At 56.5% G+C, this 18,853-nt stretch overlaps 1 protein-coding gene across 5 annotated transcripts in view; it reads right to left on the minus strand.

Moving 5' to 3' along the window:
- The window catches only part of TRAPPC12 (trafficking protein particle complex 12), a 74,764-nt gene that overhangs the window by 15,520 nt on the left and 40,391 nt on the right, over nt 1–18,853 (minus strand). For 4 of the 5 annotated variants that reach the window (XM_029938363.1, XM_029938365.1, XM_029938362.1 and 1 more), the window contains 4 exons: nt 16,123–16,235; nt 7,229–7,301; nt 5,438–5,511; nt 52–150 (listed from right to left, as the gene is read on the minus strand). In XM_029938363.1, coding sequence (XP_029794223.1) covers nt 52–150; nt 5,438–5,511; nt 7,229–7,301; nt 16,123–16,235 — 359 coding nt within the window. The remainder of the gene's footprint in view (nt 1–51; nt 151–5,437; nt 5,512–7,228; nt 7,302–16,122; nt 16,236–18,853) is intronic. The other variant, XM_029938366.1, reaches the window with a different exon arrangement.

Raw genomic sequence — 18,853 nt, forward strand, 5'->3', positions numbered from 1 at the left:
GCGCCCCAGGCCGCCCCCACCCCACAGCCCACGCGCCCCGTGCGGCCGCACCTGTAGGAAGATGCGGCCGATGCCGCTCAGGAGCTGCGGCTCCTGCTCCGGGTGATACTGGATGACCGAGTGATAAGCATCCACAGCCAGCACGTAATCCTACGGGCGGGCGGGGGGAGAAACCGAAAGAACGTTTTGGGTTAAGAAGGTCACTGTTTCACGAAATTAAGAGCTCACGTGCCTGCAGACTCAGGTGGAGAGAGGACACGTCAACACGTGAACCGGTAGGAAGCGGAGAGCCAGGGCCTGGCGCTGCGCCTGGGGGCTGAGTGTGAGCCCCCAACAGCGGCCAGACACGCGGCCAACCGGGACCCCAAGCTTTGTCCGTAACTAGACTCGGGAAATGCCTTCCTCTCCCTGAGGGGCTGAGGACCTTCCTGCTTCCGCTTTCTAAACAGCAAGCAGTAATTCACCTGCACTGTCTCTCGCTTTGTTTCTTGACAAAATTAAGTGAATTGGTGATTTTCACCTTGTCACCGTCTGCCAATGGCATAAACCAAATTTATTTATTTATTTTTTAAATATTTTAAATGTTTAATTTTGAGAGACAGAGATTGAGCATGAGCAGGGAAGGGGCAGAGAGGGAAACACAGAATCCAAAATAGGCTCCAGGCTCTGAGCCGTCAGCACAGAGCCTGACACAGGGCTCGAACTCATGAACCGTGAGATCATGACCTGAGCCAAAGTTGGATGCTTAACCAATGGACCCATCAGGTACCCCTGAACCAAATGTATTAATAGTATCTCTTAAACAATTTCTATGCTAGAAATTGAGGAAAAGTCCTTACATGCAAACAAAAAACCCCACCAAACAACTTGACTGAGGGCACGAGACCCCAGGGCAGGCTCATGCGGGAGAACGCTGGAATGCGGTGCGGGCAGCGCGGACATGCACATGGGCCCTTCAGGGGGCTCTGCTGGCCACGGTGCTTGGGCGTGCACCCCGGCAGGCGCCCTCTCTCACTGCGTCGGAGCACCCTTCTTGCGGCCCTGGGGCACCGGGCACGCCTGACCATCTCTGCACCCCCACACTCCCGGCACCGGCCCCGCAGGGACACTCGGCTCAGGCCAAGTAAAGGAACCCCTGTCCGTCCACAAGTAAGAGGAGGAGCCAGTCCCCCAGGCCACAGCCCTGGCTCGTCTCAGGTCCCCGCATCAGCAGTGATCTCTGTGACGTCTACTGAGCAGGCTCGGGGCCGGGCCGTGCGGCTCCTGAGTCCCAGCACCTGGCGGCGAGAACCATGGCGCCGCAGGCACCCTTTTCCCGGCTTGTTCTTCGTTCCTCCGCACTTGCCGTCTGCTCCAAGCTGGGGCTGCAGTCAGCAGCCTGCCAACTGAACAGTCGGCAGGAAGACAGGTGACAAGTAAAATTCCAGCCTAGCAGGAAAAGAGTGGAAGCTCTCCAGTCTGGCTCTTTCCAGGAAAGCTCATTGGACACCTCGCACTGACGGTGTGCTGCTCACAAGGAGCCGCCCGGCGCCTGCCACCGGTCCTGGGGCTCCCTGCTGCCCGGCACCGGCGCCCGCGGCAGGGCTGCGGTGCTGCCAGTGCTGTGCACACACGTGTGTGAGCAGGCACGAGTGTGTCTGTGGATGCATATGTGAGTGCAAGTAAGCACGTGCATGAGTGTGCATGCAGGCACAAGTGTGAGGAACCAAGCATGTGCACGAGTGTATGCATAAGTGTGTGCAAGCACGAGTGTAAGAAACCAAGGAGCTGCAGACATATGCACAAGTGTGAGCACGAGTGCTAATGTGGGCACACAAGCATGAGCAGGTATGTGCATTCAAGTGTGAACGTGTGAAGGTGCACCAGCATGAATGTGAGTGTGAGTAATGGGTATGTAAAAGCATGAGTGTGAGAAAAATGCACAGATGTGCATGCTAGTGTGAACGTGCGTGCAAGTGCATTTGCAAACACAAGCAGGTAATGTGCAGGGGTGTGTGCGTGTGAGCTAGGCTGAGGCTCCAGTGGAGGGTGCACGGGGTGCGCTCCCAGGCACGAGGCTACCCGGATGCCCGCCGGTGGGAAAGTCACCTGCTGTGATTTAACACCCACCCCTCACTGTTGGTTTCATGCCAACAAAAGGCATTTGTGACATTCTTGTTAGCACTTGAGTGTCACTGATCCAGGCCAGTCCGTGTGTCTTGGATCTTGGCTTGTGCGTCACTCACTAGAGCGATGCTCCCAGCCGAGCCAGAGCCAGGACGTGGAGGGCGGGGTAGGTGCCCACTTCTGGCTGCCAAGTCCGCGGGAGCCTACGTGGCGGTCTCACAACCGCGTTTCAGTGCTTGGGGCCGGGAGTCCGAGTTTCCGAAGATAATCTGATATGGAAAAAAAGCCCAGCAACGATGCCCGACGGAGTTGCAGTGGTGTGTGCCTGTGTTAGCACGCTCCCCGGGAGAACATGCCCTGGCCCCCCCCCCCCCCCCCCGCTACCGGCAGCACGCGGCAAGGTCGGCGGCCCTGGCAGCCCTGCAAGGTATTGCTCCCCGGCTGGGGCAGGACACGCCCGGGGGCAGAGCGGCCGTGGCCTCAGGACGCACTCCGCAACGTTTCCGGGAGCCTACGCAGGGGGGTGGATGGAGGAGCTTCCCTAACTTCTCTTTGCCTGCACGGCTTACTTCCGGAGGCGGAGGGCGTTCAGCCTCTGACCAGGAAAAGGCTCACGGGAGCCCGCACACCCCCTCCCCACCCCGGCCCCCTGCCCACTGGCTCCTGCAGGGGGGCCTGGCCTGGCTCCGCGCAGCGTGCACCCCCCTCCCTCCAGCAGCTACGCTACCCGGTGGCGTGACGTGGGAGTCAGCCATCTGCCGCCAGAAGGGGTTTGTGCGGGGACACTGAGGCAGGAGGAAGCGGTACTACTCGCCTGCGTGAGCCCCATGTGACGTGAGACTCCCCGGGGCGGCCGCCCCCACGGGTGCCCAGGGCTCCGGGAGTCTAGGGAAGGGGCGCGGCATCTGAAACGTCACACTGCTGGACACGCCCTGTGCTGCGTCACACACGTACCCACGCCTGACGGCACGTCATATGCACATGCCCCGGGCCATATGCACATGTACCTGCGCCAGACTGTGTAGTGTGGACACGCCCCGGGCTGTGTAACACATAACTGGGCCCGATACATCATATGCACACGCCCCCGGCTACAGGACACACGACTCCATCTGACGGTATGCCATATGGACATGTCCTGGGCCACGTGACATACGTAACTGTGCCCCACAGCACATTGTGTAGGTACTTGGGGCTGAAATGTACATTTCTCATCAGAAAAAGTGTTTATTTCACTGTAACAGAAATGTTACTCTGGACGATGTAACCGTCGGCAGTGCACGAACCTAGTGAGCAGGCCCCCGCCCCCGTAGGGCGGTGCGTGCTCACACGCGACGGCGCTAGGGCACGTGCAGACCTTCACCGCAGAACGTGCACTTCAACTCCTGTTAATGTTGATTCTCTAAAATTTCAAATTAAATTGCATTCGTCACAAAGTATTTATGAAGCATGTGTTCTGTGTGGAGCCCCAACGAGTCGGTGGAAAACTTACAGTTGGTGCTTGATGGTATTAGCACCGCAGCGGACAGAGAAGTCATCCTGTGGTGTCCTCTTAACGTGTCATCCCATAGTGTCCTATTAGTGTGTCCTAACAACGCAGGTGAACACCGACCGTGGACCGGGACTGCCGGAAAGGCCGCCCTGGGAATGCAGTCTGCTCTCGTGGCAGCAGCTGGTGGCTTCTGTGCGGGGCCCCAGCCCCCCGGGGCCCGAGCTGGCGCCGGCGTCAGCAGGCTGGGGAGGACCGCCTACCTGGAGGCCGCCGGCTGCGCGCACGCCTGGGGAGCCCGACCACGGGGGACAGGTCAGTGCAGGGTGCCAGCTGAGGTCCTGCACCCCGCGTGGCGAGAGGGGGCAGTGTGGGTGTCACAGCCGCGGGTTCCAGAGAGCCAGTGCTGCGCCGCGTGTCAGAGTAGGTGCCCGGGGCTCCGGACATGCTGGCTACAGCGAGGTCACAGTCTGTGCCCTGGTGTCACGCCGTTACTGGGGCCGTGTGTGCCCGGTGCAGCCGCCCTACAGCAGCTTCTGTCACAAATCCTCTTCCTGACGGGCACAGGGCCGTGCTGTGCATTTACACCCGCGGCCAAGCCCTCCGCGCCACACCAGCCACGGAGCTCTGCCACCCGATCGACCGCCTGCTCAGCTTTGCTGGAGATTAAGCTCAGGGCTGACCTTGGGCTGACCTGTGGGGGTCTCGGGGTCTGGGGGTCCAAAGAGCCCAGAAGGCGTTGGCGCCTGCAGCGGCTCTTAGCTGTCGCAGGGCTGCTGGGGGGTGGGTGCGGGTCCCCTGTCCTGGCGGGCGGTGGCGGCAGTCAGCCCAGGGTGGTCAGGTTCCCACCTGGGAGGAGCCAGACACTGCTGTTGTGCTGGGGAGGGCCTGATTGGGACCAGACGAGAAACGAAAGACCCCAGGCGTCCATTCAGCCTCCCTGATCTGTGAGCTGCGGCCCTCCCCCGCCTTGCGGGAGCCCAAGGCTCTGGGTGGCGTCCCTGTGACACAGGTCTGCTGGGGAAGCCTATCTCCCGGTACCACGGACATCGGTCAGCAAGTCCGGTCAGGACCGGGAGAAACCCCTCCTCCAACACGGGGAGGGCAAGGCTCCCTTTCTGGGATGGAATCCAGAGGGAAATATTGGAAATGGGGGGCAGGGAGAGAGGTGGGGGGAGAGAGGGAGGGAGAATGAATGATGATTTTAGCTACATCATCTAGACGCAGGTCTGAACGCTTAAACACGGCTGTGTAAACTCGGTATTGCACTGAAACTTCCTCCCGCACACGTGACGTTACGTGTGGCCCCGGGTGAGTCAGGGAAGCTCCGGCGCCTGCCACCCGCCACAGAGCCCACAGTCCCCGCCATCCCCACAGTCCCCACAGGCCCCACAGAGCCCCCAGTCTCCACCGTCCCCACAGTCCCCGCAGAGCCCGCAGTCCCCACCGTCCCCACCGTCCCCACCGTCCCCGCAGAGCCCGCAGTCCCCACAGTCCCCACAGTCCCCGCAGGCCCGCCGTCCCCACAGTCCCCGCCGTCCCCACAGTTCCCACAGTCCCCGCAGGCCCCGCAGAGCCCACAGTCCCCACAGTCCCCGCAGAGCCCGCAGTCCCCACCGTCCCCACAGTCCCCGCCGTCCCCACAGTCCCCGCAGGCCCCGCAGAGCCCGCAGTCCCCACCGTCCCCACAGTCCCCACAGAGCCCGCAGTCCCCGCAGAGTCTGCAGTCCCCGCCGTCCCCACAGTCCCCGCAGGCCCCGCAGAGCCCGCAGCCCCCGCAGCCCCCGCAGTCCCCGAAGTCCCCGGGCGGGCCCGCTGCCGCCCTCCCCGGAGCGCACGCACCTTCATCAGCAGCAGGCAGTTAGCCATGGAGCACGTCACCCGGCCCAGGCGGGACCTCCACAGCCGGATGGAGGCTGCAAGAGAGGGGCGGTGGTGAGCATGCGCGGGAGGCGAGCCCTGGCCCTCCGCGAAGGTCCTGTGACTTCCAGCCTACAAGGTCCCCGTCGCCACGGCTGCACAGGGCATCAAGCCGGCACTGCCCGGTGGCGGCTGCTATGGCCACAGGCCTGGAAGACGGCAGTACCTGAATGACCATCATTCCGGGAGCCGGCCGACCCTGTGCTGCCCACGTGCTGACCATGACCTTCCCATGTGCCAGGACTGATGGGCGGCTGTGGGGTTACACCTGCCTGGAAAGTATGCTTGTTCTCGGACACGATGAACTTAAATTGCTAGAATTAGGAACATAACTCACTTTGCCTTTAAGCAATTAAAAATACATTCGGTGCTTGCAACATCATTTCTGTGAGAAGTTCTCAACAGGATCTTGTGTTAATGAACGTAAATGTGGACGGTCCCCGTGAACCGCGGTCTGTCTCCACGAGACAATCCCAAGCAGGCTCCCCGCTGAGCGTGGCGCTCCACCCCACAACCCGGGGTCATGACCTGGGCAGAGGTCAGGGGTCTGATGCTCAACCCCCCGTCCCCCCAGGCCTCTCTCAAGTGCTCCTTCTCAGTTCGGGAAGGAAGCCCCATTGACTGTGAAACTCCATCTGTGACAACCCTCAGGTGTCCAAGGGCCGCCTCCGGAGACCTGGCAGCCCCCTGCTCCTCCCACTCATGCGGGCACCCAGCACCAGAAAATGGGGCGCCCGAGGGTGGGCGGTGCCTCCCGGCTGACCCAGCTGCAGCTAGGCCACTGGGAAGTCTGTGTGCACGCGTGTGCATGTGTGGGTGTGTGTGTGTGCGTGCACCCACACACACCTGCAAACCTGGCTGTCCTCTGGGATTTCTCACACAAAGGACGCTGTGTTTAAAGCATGAAAGCAGCCGGGTGCTGCTGGCCCCGTAGGCAAACCACTCCTGCCCACCCATGCCCCCTTCTCTCAGGGTCGCCTGCCCTGGGGGCACCTGAGGGAGTGCTGGCCCGTGAGGCTCCTCGGCGTGGCTGCAGAGGAAGTTCCACTCGCCAGAGTAATGCTGGCCGGTGGCCGCCGAGGGCCCGTCCGCTGGGCACACACGGGGCCACACAGGCTGGTGGCCGCCAAGCGCCCGCTTCGGGCTGGGCTCCCACAGGTGGAAACGGCCGCATCCCTGGAGGTGCTGCAGGACCGGCGCTGTGCCCAAAGGAGAGGGGGTCCGGAGGAGGCAGTGGTAGGCGAGGGGCCCCTCGGGAGGAGGGTGTGTGCCATCTGAGTCGGGTTCTGAAGCACAATTAGCAGCTCACCCGGCATGTTCTAAGACGTTACAGCCAGGATGCCCGTCTCCTCACTGGCTCCCAGCGGCCCAGTGCTCAGGGTCAGCCTGGCCTCCCTCTGCAGCCTGGGGGGCCCCCGCACGCCCCTCTGTCAAGGCTGTGGCTCTGGAGGGCAGCCCCCACCCCGGGGGACACCCAGCTCCTGCCCGCCGCGGGAGCCGCGCTGGCTTCCAGGACCGCTGGGCGTGGGAGGGTCTCTTGCACCCGATGGGGCTCCCTGTGGGCGGCCTCACACCTGGGCTTGCCCTTCACGTACCAAGAGCACCAGGCCTGGCACCTGGCTGCCCAAACAAGGGGAGCAGACGAACGCAGGAGGGGTCGGAGGCTTTACTGAGGGGGGGACGCCGCGTACTCGCGAGCAGCGGGGCACTGACCTCGTCTGTTCTCGGGCGTGACGCAGCTCTCGCTTCCGTCCTCGGCCAGGCCCTGCTCCAGGTTCGCCAGGATCTGCGGCAACGCCAGAGGAGAACATCGTGAGACACGAGTTTGCTTCCAGACCTTGTCGTGACAGACTCCGGGGGAAGCAGCTTTCTCTGTACAGAAACCAATCTGTCGAGGAATGTTCCTTCCACACGGACGCATCTTAACCATCAGCACTCGGGACGGAGGGAGGGGGTGTGGAGGGGTGGCGTCTGCGTCCCTGGTGCTCGGAAAGCACTGGGACAGCAGAGCAGCAGAGGTGACGTTCTCCAGCGTGTTACACGCGAGGGTGACGACTAACTTCAGTGAAGAAGCCCCTGCAGGGCGCCGTGGGCTGCGGCCTTTCTGGATGCGCCAAGCCTACTCTGAGCACCTGTCACTCTGTGTAGTGGCTGCTGTCTGGCTAATAACTTTGGGGTGCCTGTGTGACTTGGCCCTTCCTGAGGAGGCATGGCTGTCCTCACAGTGAGGAGGGAGCGTGTGTGCTGAGTGGCAGGAGGGAAAAGCGTGGAGGGGAAAGGCTGTGTGCCGGGGATGGAGCGCTGAGGACACCGGGTCACAGTGCCGTCATGACCGACCTCAGGGGCAGGTGCTTTGGGGAAAAGATCCTTTTGTTTATCGATCACCTTGCCGGTTACCATGTCCCCAGATGACCCACCCCAGCAGGGGATATCTGCCACCGGATGAGGCCCCTACTTTGGGCTTTTGCGTGCGGGGTCCCCGGGGGCTCAGCAGAGGGCGAGCTGGGCCTCTGCGCAGCTGCGAGGTCCCCGCTTAGCGCCAGCTGGGGCCCAGCCTCCGCGAACAGCCCGCGCTGCCTCGCGGGATCCAGACACCGGGCTCAAAACTGGAACCGCCACGGTTCTCAACTGGGTCCGAGCCAGGTCACATGACCCTGTTAGCGCATCTGTCTTCTGGTAGAGATTCATACAAGCAGAAATGGACCAGGAAAGGAAGTCTTGATGCTGCTCTTAACTAACCTCCGGCGAGAATACAGGGCGGACAGGGAGAGAGAGGGGCAAGAATCACTGAAGGAGAGAAGGTGCCCCGCGCCCTCTGGGTCCCGAGGGCCCACCGCCAGGGTCACTGGACGGGACACGGGGATGGAGTGGGTGTCCAAGCACAGAACCAACCCCAGGAACCGAGCTGGAGAGGAGGAGCCGCACGACATGAGGGTGAGGGCGCTGACTGGCCGTGCCCTCACCCCGCGTCATCTGTGCCGAGGACCAGCCTCTGCGGCCACGTTACCCGCAGCCTGGGCTGAACCGGGAGGGCGGTGCCAGGAGTCCTAGGGCTGGAGCATGACCGCGGGGGCAGGGGGGAGGGGTGGGCTGCTCTGGGGCACCCACAGGAGAGGACACATGTCCTGGAGAGAAAAGCGGGAGCCCCAGCCCTCTGGTGCTGATATGACTTTAGAGTCCGGCGCACTCACCTCCCAGAGGTCGGTTCTGTGAAGGAAAGTGACAGAACACTGCCAGCCCAAAGCGCCAAGTGTTTAGTCTGCAACCGTGGTAAGGTCCCCTTCCCTCCCCCATCCCTCTGTCCCAGACAGAATGGCCGAGGCCCAGGCCCAGGTCAGGCTTTGGCGGGTGGCGCCCTGGGGACTGACGGGCTGGGGACCACAGCGTGCAGGAAAGCTCCAGGGAGGGTGCCTCGCCCCTCTCACTGGGCGGGCTGCCCGGGCTGCGGGTGCTGTAGTTGTGGGGAATGGCTTTTGTCGGAGGAGCACCCACCACAGCGGAGGCCCGGGTTCAAGGGCCTGAGCTCTCACTAACAACTGGAGTCCAGACTCAGGGGGGAGCAGGTGTGCCTCAGGGAGGCTCGGACTTCTCTAGGGAGTCCTGTCACCTGCCTATCCCGGCCATGGTCTCCAAGGGGACCTTCAGGGAAAGAGGCTTTGCTAAGCGAAAGGAGGTTTCTTGGCGCTGCTTCAAGCCACCCCAGGATTACTAAACACTCCCACGAACCAGGCTGTGTGCTAAGTCGTTGTGCGCACCCCCGATCTAACCCGCACGGCAGCCCTCAGGCAGCTGGGGACACCCCTCATTTCGGCTGAGGACCTGAGGCTCACGGGGGCCAGTTGCTCTGCCAGGAAGAGACAGGCGCACCTGGAGAGCCCCCTCGGCCTGACTCTGGGGCCCTCCCCCACCTGCCTGTGGACACAGTGTCCTCCAGGGCTCCGCCCTGTGAAACAATGCTCTCTTCTTCCCGTGTAGGTCACAGAAGGACAGAATACACAACGCCCAGATACACAAGCGAGGGATGCAGAATTCCAGACCCCATTCTCCTGATGCCCACTGATGCTGGGGTCTTGTGTCGGAGTCAGGACTGATCATCTGCTAACTTCTGTACCTTGTGGCTCACATTTGGTGCATCAGATTTTATTTTATTTTTATTTTTTTATTTTTTTTTAACTTTTTTTTTTCTTTTTTTTTTTTTTAATGTTTTTTACTTATTTTTGAGAGACAGAGACAGCACAAGCAGAGGAGGGTCAGAGAGAGAAGGAGATACAGAATCGAAGCAGGCTCCAGGCTCCGAGCTGTCAGCACAGAGCCCGACATGGGGCTTGAACCCACGAACCGTGAGATCATGACCTGAGCTGAAGCCTGACGCTTAACTGACCGAGCCACCCAGGCGCCCCTATTTTATTTTTAATGTTTATTTATTTTTGAGAGAGAGAGCAAGCGAGGAAGAGTGTGTGCGCATGACCGGGGAGGGGCAGAAAGACAGGGAGACACAGAATCCGAAACAGGCTCCAGGCTCTGAGCTGTCAGCACAGAGCCTGACGCGGGTCCCGAACTCATGATCAGTGAGATCATGACCTGAGCCGACGTCAGACACTTAACTGAGTGACTCACCCAGGGGCATCGATTTTACACTAGGTTGGCGCTGCGCCGGGTACAGGTCACGTTCCCAAGTCCACATCCCGAGATTTGCAGTGGTGCAGAGTCTGGAGTTTCTAAACGTGTGGCCTTCCACCACGAGCAGAGTCAAGACACAAATCTTGTCAAACCCCGAAGGCAGGACACTCCTGAGCTCTTCTGAGCACCAGGACGTGAGCCTCGCCCAGCTGGTCCCCCACAACGGGGGCCCACCATCATCTCCTGCTGGTGCGCTCCGACACACAAGGCCAGGAGCCTGAGCCTCTCGCACCTGACCCGCGGTGACAGCGGCGCCCGTGTCACCGCGCACGCACGGGCCCAGCAGCATGGGTGTCAATGGCAAAGGCACGGACGGTGAGATCATGACCTGAGCAGAAACCAGGAGTCGACGCTTTACCGACTGAGCCCCCCCTATCCCCCCGAGGCCCCTGGATGTCATACTTGAGTAAATTCCAGCACCAACACCGCCTTCTGGCCGCTTCGGCCCGCTCACTGGCCACACACGGGGAACAGCTCAGACGGAGCGCGGCGGGGTGGGGGCCGCTGCCCAGGAAACCGCACTCATGGGGGTGGGGGGCGCGGTGTTCTGCTCAGCCCTGGACTGTGGTGGGCACTCAGCGCACACAGCTGCTCACTCACATCTGCCTGTTGGCCTGATCGAGGGTGACAGACCACCCACTCCTGCTCCCACCTCCGGGGGCGCCCAGCCGAAGCACCTTCACTCCTGCGCGGGACCCCCTGCGAGGGGAGAACCACGAGGGGAGAACCACCGTGGGTGGGGGAGCTGTGCACAGGACCCAGCGGGAGCTCAGGGGCTGGGCTTCTGTCTGGCGGGGGCGGGGCGGAGGAGGAGCCGGGGGCGGGGCCACAGAGGAGCCCGGAACCTGCAGGCCCCGCCTTGCTCCAGGTCCCCACTCCCTTCTCTTCACCGCCAGCAGTCCTGTCACGTGGGGCTGCCTCTTTCGGGGAGGCAGGGCCGGGCTTTAAGTTGGAACCCACAGAACGGACACGTTGAGCTCAGCCCTGAAAATCCTTCTGGCCAGAGTCCCACACGCTCTCTCTTCCAGGACCGGCTGCCTGTGTTTCTTCCAGAATCAGAACCGCCCGCCCCTCGTCAGTTCACCAGCAGAGACGGGCTCACATCTGGGTCCTGCTGCAAGAAGGACACCCACTGGCGCACAGCGTCGTCCCGCAACGCGGGCTGGGATGTCCCCGCCCAGTGTCACCTGAGAGACTCGGTCACACTCAGGCACCGGGCCTGTCCACCTCGCTGCCCTCACGGAGGTGTCAGCCGCCACCGCCCGCCACCCGGGGATGAAGGCGCCTGAGTGCGGAGGGACCCCATCTCCGGGGCCGCCCTGGGGGACACGGTGTGTCGGACACGGACCCCGGGCTCTTACTAGTCAGTCCGATCTACCACCAGACGCAGGAAGACGTGTTCGTGCCGGACGGAGCAGAGAACCGGGCCCAGGAGGAAGGCCGTAGGTCCTTCTCCCTTCTCCCTTCAGTGGGGACGCGTCACAACGAGGCGACAAATCACGTGATCACGGGCACATTAGCTGGCCTCCCTGTGCCTCGGTTTACTCAGCTGTAAACTGGGGTAACGAGACCCTTACTCACCGGGTTTGTGGGAGGATTAAGTGCGCTGTTTTCTGCACAATGCTGAGGGGCAGAGACCGGTGCCCCAGGAGCGCGCCGTTTCGGAGGCGGGGGCTCGGACTCCCCGAGCAGCCGCGGCGGCAAGACCCGCCCTCCCCTCTCCCTGCCCGGCGCGCCAGGCGCCCCAGGGCCAGGAAAACTGCCTCGGAACGTCTTCTCTTCTCCCCTCACGTCACCGTAACTCTTGGAATTTTCTCTCAACTACATAAAAATTCCCCCGCCGGGATACGGAGGTAAACGCGAAACATAATTAGGAAAATCATCTGTGTACAGTTTAGGAAATCATTGATTTCTCGGTAACAAGTTATATGCTTCTTATTTCTGAAAATGGCTGTATCTTAAGTGTGTTTTAAGATTCAAGGAAAAAAGTGTTAGAACCTCAAAAGTGTTGGTCAACACACTTTCCCCATCAACTGATGAGTGTACAAGAGAGAAGAGTTTTCCTTTTTCTCTCTGAAGTTACCAAACGCGGAGGCTGTGGGTGCCCGGGGCGCCCGCCTCCCTGCATCTTGGAAAAAGCCCCATTAAGCCTGCCTCAGGAATAACTGGAGACCGAATGGAGGGACGGGAGAGACACTGTCTCATTTAACACAGCGCTGTGACGCGCGGCGCCCTCGCCGCTGCCGCTCGGCTTCCCTGCGCGGAGGCGGGAAGGGAAGGGCGCTGCGAGTCCAGCCAACGACGGAGCGGCCCGGCGCCTGGGGACCGAGAGACTCTGCGTGCCGATCTCCTGCTGACGGCACCTCTCGGGGTCATGTGATCTCCCGCGGACGCAGCCCGGTGTCCTCCAGTCACCGGCAGTGTGCAGCCAAGAACAATTCAGAAGGCGCTTCGGAACCTAATTTGCCTTCGGAGTCCGCATCCCAGTTCAACATTATACAGTATGATTGGCTTTGATTCTGGAACCTTTTAAACCATTACGTCTTTAAATACTGCGTCTGGGCCTCTGTGAGAGAGGAAGTAGGTGCCTGTAGTGTTTGCAGGACGCATGGGGCCTGCCAAGTTTAAGGGCACGTGATGTTTGCATAAGGGGGATATTTCCCTGCTTTTTTTTTTTAATGTTTATTTATTTTTGGAGAGGGAGAGAGACAGAGAGCATGAGCAGGGAAAGGGCAGAGAGAGAAGGAGACACAGAATCCAAAGCAGGCTCTAGGCTCTGAGCTGTCAGCTCAGAGTCTGATGTGGGGCTTGAACTCATGAACTAGGAGATCATGCCCTGAGCCGAAGTCAAACGCTTAACTGACTGAGCCACCCAGGCGCCCCTTCCCTGCTTTTAACCTACCAACGATACTACGGAAGACTTACATATCAATAAGTTGGATGACCTGGATGAAATGAATACGTTCCTATAAACATACAATCCTCTAGGACTGAATAAGGAGGAAAGAGCAAATCTGAACAGGCCAATTACTAGTAATAAATTGAACCAGTAATCAAAAAACTCCCAACAAACCAAAGTCTAGAATCAGATGGCTTCACAAGTGTATTCTACCAAACATTTTAGAAAGAGTTAATGTGTATCCTTCTCAAACTCTTCTATAAAACTGAAGGAACACTTCCAACCTCATTCTATAAGGCCAGCATTACCCTGATATCAAAATCAGACAAAATCACTGAAGAAAAGAAGAAAAGAAAGAAAGAAAGAAGAAAGAAGGAAAGAACGAAAAGAACGAACGAACGAACAAACGAAAGGAAGAAAGAAAGAAAAAATTTCAGGCCGATATCCCTAATGAACAGACATGCAAAAATCTTCAACAAAGTATCAGCAAACTGAATTCAACTATACAACAAAAGGATCATGCGCCATAACCCAGGGGGATTCGTTCCAAGGATGCAAGGATGGTTCAATCTTCACGTCAGTGATATATCACGTTAGCAAAATGAGGAATAAAAATCTTATGACATTTCCACAGATGCGGAAAAAGCATCTGACACAATTTAATGTCCACTTATGATAAAAACCCTCATCACAATGGGTACAGAGGGAATGTACCTCAGTATAATAAAGGCCACAGAGGACAAAGCCACAGCTAACACAGGTGATGATAAAAGATTGAAAGCATTTCTTCTAAGATCAGGAACAAGTTAAGGATGCCTACTCTTGCCGTTTTTATTCAACATATTATTGGAATTCTTAGCTGCAGCAGTGAGAGAAAGAAATAACATTCAGATTAGAAAGGAGGTAAAACTGTCACTACTCACAGATGATGTAATGCTGTATACGGAAAATGTTAAAGCACCCACCCAAAAACTAGTCGACCCAATAAATGAATTCATTACAGTTGCAGAACACAAAATCAATATTCAGAAATCTGCTGCATTTCTACATAATAACAAACTATCAGAAAAAGAAATTAAAATAATCCCATTTACAGTTACATCAAGAAGAATAAAATATCCAGGAGTACATTTAGCCAAGGTGAAAGGCCCGTGCTCAGAAAACTGATGAAAGACGCTGCAATACATGGAGAGATAGGGTGCGCGGCGTGCGGACGGGAAGAACAGCGTCAAAATCCTGGAAGAAGTCACCGATCAACACAGTCCCTATCAGAACACCGACGGCCTTTCTCACACAACTAGAACGAAAATAATCCTAAATGTGTATGGAGCCACAGAAGACCTTGAAGAGCCAGAGCAGCCTGGAGAAAGAAGAGCTGCGCCCGGGGAGGGGGGGTCCTGCTCCTGATTTCAAAACCGCCCGGAGGCTGGACGCTCCCGGCCCTTTGGCGCCAGCACGGAGACAGGCACGCAGGTCAGCGGAACAGAAGACAGCTGACCGTAGAGCACGGTTTACTCACCTATGACAAAGGACACAAAAATATGTGACAGAGAAAGGAAAGTCTCTTCAATAATGTCAGGAAAACTAGACGGCCACACGCAAAGGAGTGCAGCCAAACCACTTTCTTACACCAGATACAGAAATGACCTCCAAATGGGCCAAAGACTTAAATATAAAACCAGAAGCCATACAACTCCTAGAATAAAACATAGGCAGTGAGTGATATTTTCGGATCTGTCACCTCAGGCAAGGACAGTAAAAAAGCAACAACAAACAAAAAGGTCTCTATCAAACTAAAACACCTTTGCAGAGAAAAGGAAATCATCGAAATGAAAAGGCAACCCAAAGAATAGACGACATTTGCAAATGGCATATCTGATAAGGGATTAACAGTCAAAATAATCAAAGAGCTCATAAAACTCACTATTAAAAAACTCAACCAGGCAGAGGGCCTGAAGAGACATTTTGCTAATGAAGACATACAGGTGGCCCTGGCCACTTGGAGAGACGCTCGCCATCACTACCCGTCGCGGACAGGGGATCAAAACCACACGGATCAAAAGGAGCAGATGTAACAGGCGCCAGGAGGCGGCGGGGAAGAGGCAGACCCGTGCGGCCGCTACGGAAACCAACACGGAGATTTTCACAGATTTACAAAGAGAAGGCCTCTACAATCCGGCAGTCTACTTCTGGGTAGTATTCTGAGGAAGATGAAAACGCTAATTCAGAAAGACGTACGCGCCTCTATGTTCATTACAGGGCTATTTAGAACTGTCAAGATACGGAAGCTAAATGTCCTAAATGTCACTGACGGACGCCTGGATCAAAAAGGTGGGGTATATGTACACAACGGGGTATTCCTCAGGCGTCCTAAGGATGAAGTGCTGCCAATTTTGACCACACGGATGAACCCAGAGGGCATCATGCTGACTGAAATAAGTCAAAGAAAGACAAACACGGCATGACTCCACCACCACGTGCAATCTAAAATACAAAACGGACAAAACAAACCGACTCGGACACGCAGAGAACAAACTGGCGGCTGCCCGAGGGAGGGGAATGGACGAGATGAAGGGGAGTTAGGAGGTACCAGCCTTCCAGGTATCAAGGGAGTGAGACACGGAGATGTAACGTACAGCGTGGGAGTCGGTCGCCGATACAGTTACGACGTTACACGGCGGCCAGTGGGAGCCGGACTTTGTGCGCTATTTCATAGCGTATGTGACAGTGAACACTACGTCGTACACCCGAATGAACACAGTCTTATGTCAATTCCTCTTCAACAACAGCAAATACTCAAGAAGGAGGATTTCAGGCCCCAAGCGTTGCGTCCTCTGTGCCCAACAACAACTTAAGGAGAATAAAGAATACCACGGTGGTGACGCACCGGGTCCCCCTGCCTTCCTGGAGGAAGTGGTGGTGGCGGGCGTTGGGTGGGTTGGGGGAGAGTGATGAGGCGTGCTCCCTGGAAGGAAGGGGAAGTGGGGGTGCTGTCGGTCGGGGGTGAGTGGGTGGGGACCGTCGGTACCTTGCTGCAGACGGCCCTCACGCGGTGCAGCCTGTCCAGGGACTCCTGCGGGTTCCCCAGGTACTGCTGAAGCTCGGCGTGCAGGATCCGCATCGAGAAGGGCACCATGGAGCCTAGGGTCAAAGCAGAGCCGGGTGAGTGAGTCTGCAGCGCCTGCGCCTGCTCTCCCGCCGCACACCCGAGGGAGGGAGCTGCCGACGTGCCAGCGGGAGGGCCGGCAGGATGCCTTTCTTTCTTGGTGAAGTATGCAGGAGTGTCAATTCTAAAACGTGCACTGGTTTTCTTGGCAAAGCAGAGTATATGCGGGTCCCAGACAAGGCTCAGAGGTGAGCGGTGGATGAGCCTGCGGTTTCCACAGCTGTGCCTTCACTGTGTAGACACCAGACCCCGCTCCCTCCTGCAGTGAGAGGGGCCACAGGATGCTCGTGGTCTTTTATATCAGACAGAAGGCTGCCCAGGCTGGGTTCCCGGCAAGCAGAGCCTTTCAAGGGTGCGGGGGACACGGGACCAGGAGAGGACAGCTGAGGGGGACGTGGGACCGAGGGAGGACCGTGAGCGAAGAGGTGGTGTGGACGTGTGCGTGTGCACACACGTGTGTGCAGCCCTGGAGGGAAAGCTCTACCTCACTGCTGCCGCAACGGGAGGCGAGGGAGCTGGACGGAAAAGTCCCGAAGGGAGTATTCATGGCGCACCCAGCCCCCCAGGGCCCTGCGGGGGAGTGAGGGCGGAGCTCTGAAGGGCTCACAGGCGGGAATCCTATGTGGCTGCGGCAGCTCTCAGAAGGGACTCTTTGTTAATGTCATTCCGATATGGTTTGGAATCTGACAGTTGGTATATGTACAGAGTACATATAAACCATCAAAATGATGAGACAGCCTGTGCTGACTATAAACGAGACAGTGGATATGAAAAGTGACAACACAGGGCGGTCACACAGTCAGAAGAGACCTTTTTCAGCAGAGACGGAAGGTGTCACTATTTAGATCCCGAACACAGCTTGGAAGATGGTCAGAAATCAAGCTGTGTGGCACCTGTGACGTGGGCTCTCTGTGCCCCGGTCTGTCCCGCTGCCCAAGCGCTAGTCATCAGGAGAGCCTCCACGGGCCGTGCTAGCACGGCTTCTCGTCCGTGCTTCTCCTGCCGTGCGGATGCATGATGCTCTAGGGTCCTTCACAGAGACTGGAAGAAAGAGCTAAAGAGCGAAGTCAAAAATTGGGAACTCTACAGAAAGAGGCTCTATTGTAATCATACATCCAGACAAAGGAAAGATGACAATTACTGAATTTTAAATGTTTGAATTTGTTTTTTGAAAAAAAATTTTTTTTCTTGATGACACTGAATAATTTCAAAAATTAAAAAGATGGATGACTGAGTCTACATTCGGGAATGAGCTGTTCTTTGCTTCCTAGAAAGAAAAACGTCTTGAGCATCAGCATCAGCTGACACGGGGCTGTGCGGACACGGGCAGTCACACACTTGCTGTGTCACTTCCACCCTTCATATCGAGAAAAGGACAGGCAGTAATCCTTCGTATGGATCAGAATTCACTGCAGAGAGAGCGTATCTCTAGAACTCCTTAAACCCTGTAAGCTCAACACAGAGGCAAATGTTCCCCTGCAAGTTCCCAGACGCAGTTAGAAATGAGCTGAATACATGGCTGGGGGCAGGGAGCTCCGGATGGGGCAAATCCCATGTGCCTGAGGAAGTTTCTGCCTTGAAAAGGACACGCAAAATTTGGGACTTAAATGAAAATGAAAAAACAACTTATCAAAATTTGTGAGATGCAGCAAAAGCAGTGCTACGAGGGAATTTCACAGCATTAGATACATATATTTGAAAAGAAAGAATATCTTAAAGTCAGCCATTTAAGCTTCCATCTTAGAATACTAGAGACAGGCAGGGAATATAGAAGAAGGAGAAAAGAAATAAAAATTAAGGCAGAAATCAATGACATTGAAAATAGGAAATCAACAGAAAAATCAACAAAACTCAGAGCTGTTTTTTGACAAAATTAGTAAAATTTATTAAACTCTAGCCAGGCTAACAAAGAAATAAGAGAGAAAATATGAATACTAATATCAGAAATAAAAGGGGGTACATCACTACTGACCACACGGACACTAAAAGGGTAATGAAGGAGTGTTATGAACAACTCTACTGTTCACAGATTCTGTAACCTAGATGAAATGGACCAGTCCCTTGAAAGAAACCATTTATTAAAAATCACGTAATGGGGTGATGCTGGGTATCTTTTCAAGCGTCTGTTAGCCAGCTGGATGTTACTTTGGAAAAGCGCCTATGCATGTCTTTTGCCCATTTCTTCACTGGATTATTTGTTTCTTGGGTGTTGGGTTTGGTAAGTTCTCACAACATACTTAATGATGAGAAACTAGATGTTTTCCCTGTAAGATCATGAATAAGGCAAAAATGTCTTCTTTTTACTCCTCCTATTACACATCATACTAGAAGCCCCTAATTAATGCAAGAAGATTAAAAAAAGGAAAGGTGTATAGACTAGAAAAGGAAGAAATAAAACTGTCGTGGCAGATGATACAATCATCTATGAAGGAAATCCCAGAGAACTGACAAGAAAACAGAACAGAAAACCCTCCGAGACAGGTAACAATTAAGGGGGACAACACAGGAGTGTGATATGTAAGGGTCACGTGGTCTGACTGACCAGCGATGAACTGAAATCCGAAGTTAAAAACAATACCATTTACAGTAGCAC

This window comes from Suricata suricatta, chromosome 4, assembly GCF_006229205.1.
Source record: "Suricata suricatta isolate VVHF042 chromosome 4, meerkat_22Aug2017_6uvM2_HiC, whole genome shotgun sequence".
NCBI lineage: Eukaryota > Metazoa > Chordata > Mammalia > Carnivora > Herpestidae > Suricata > Suricata suricatta.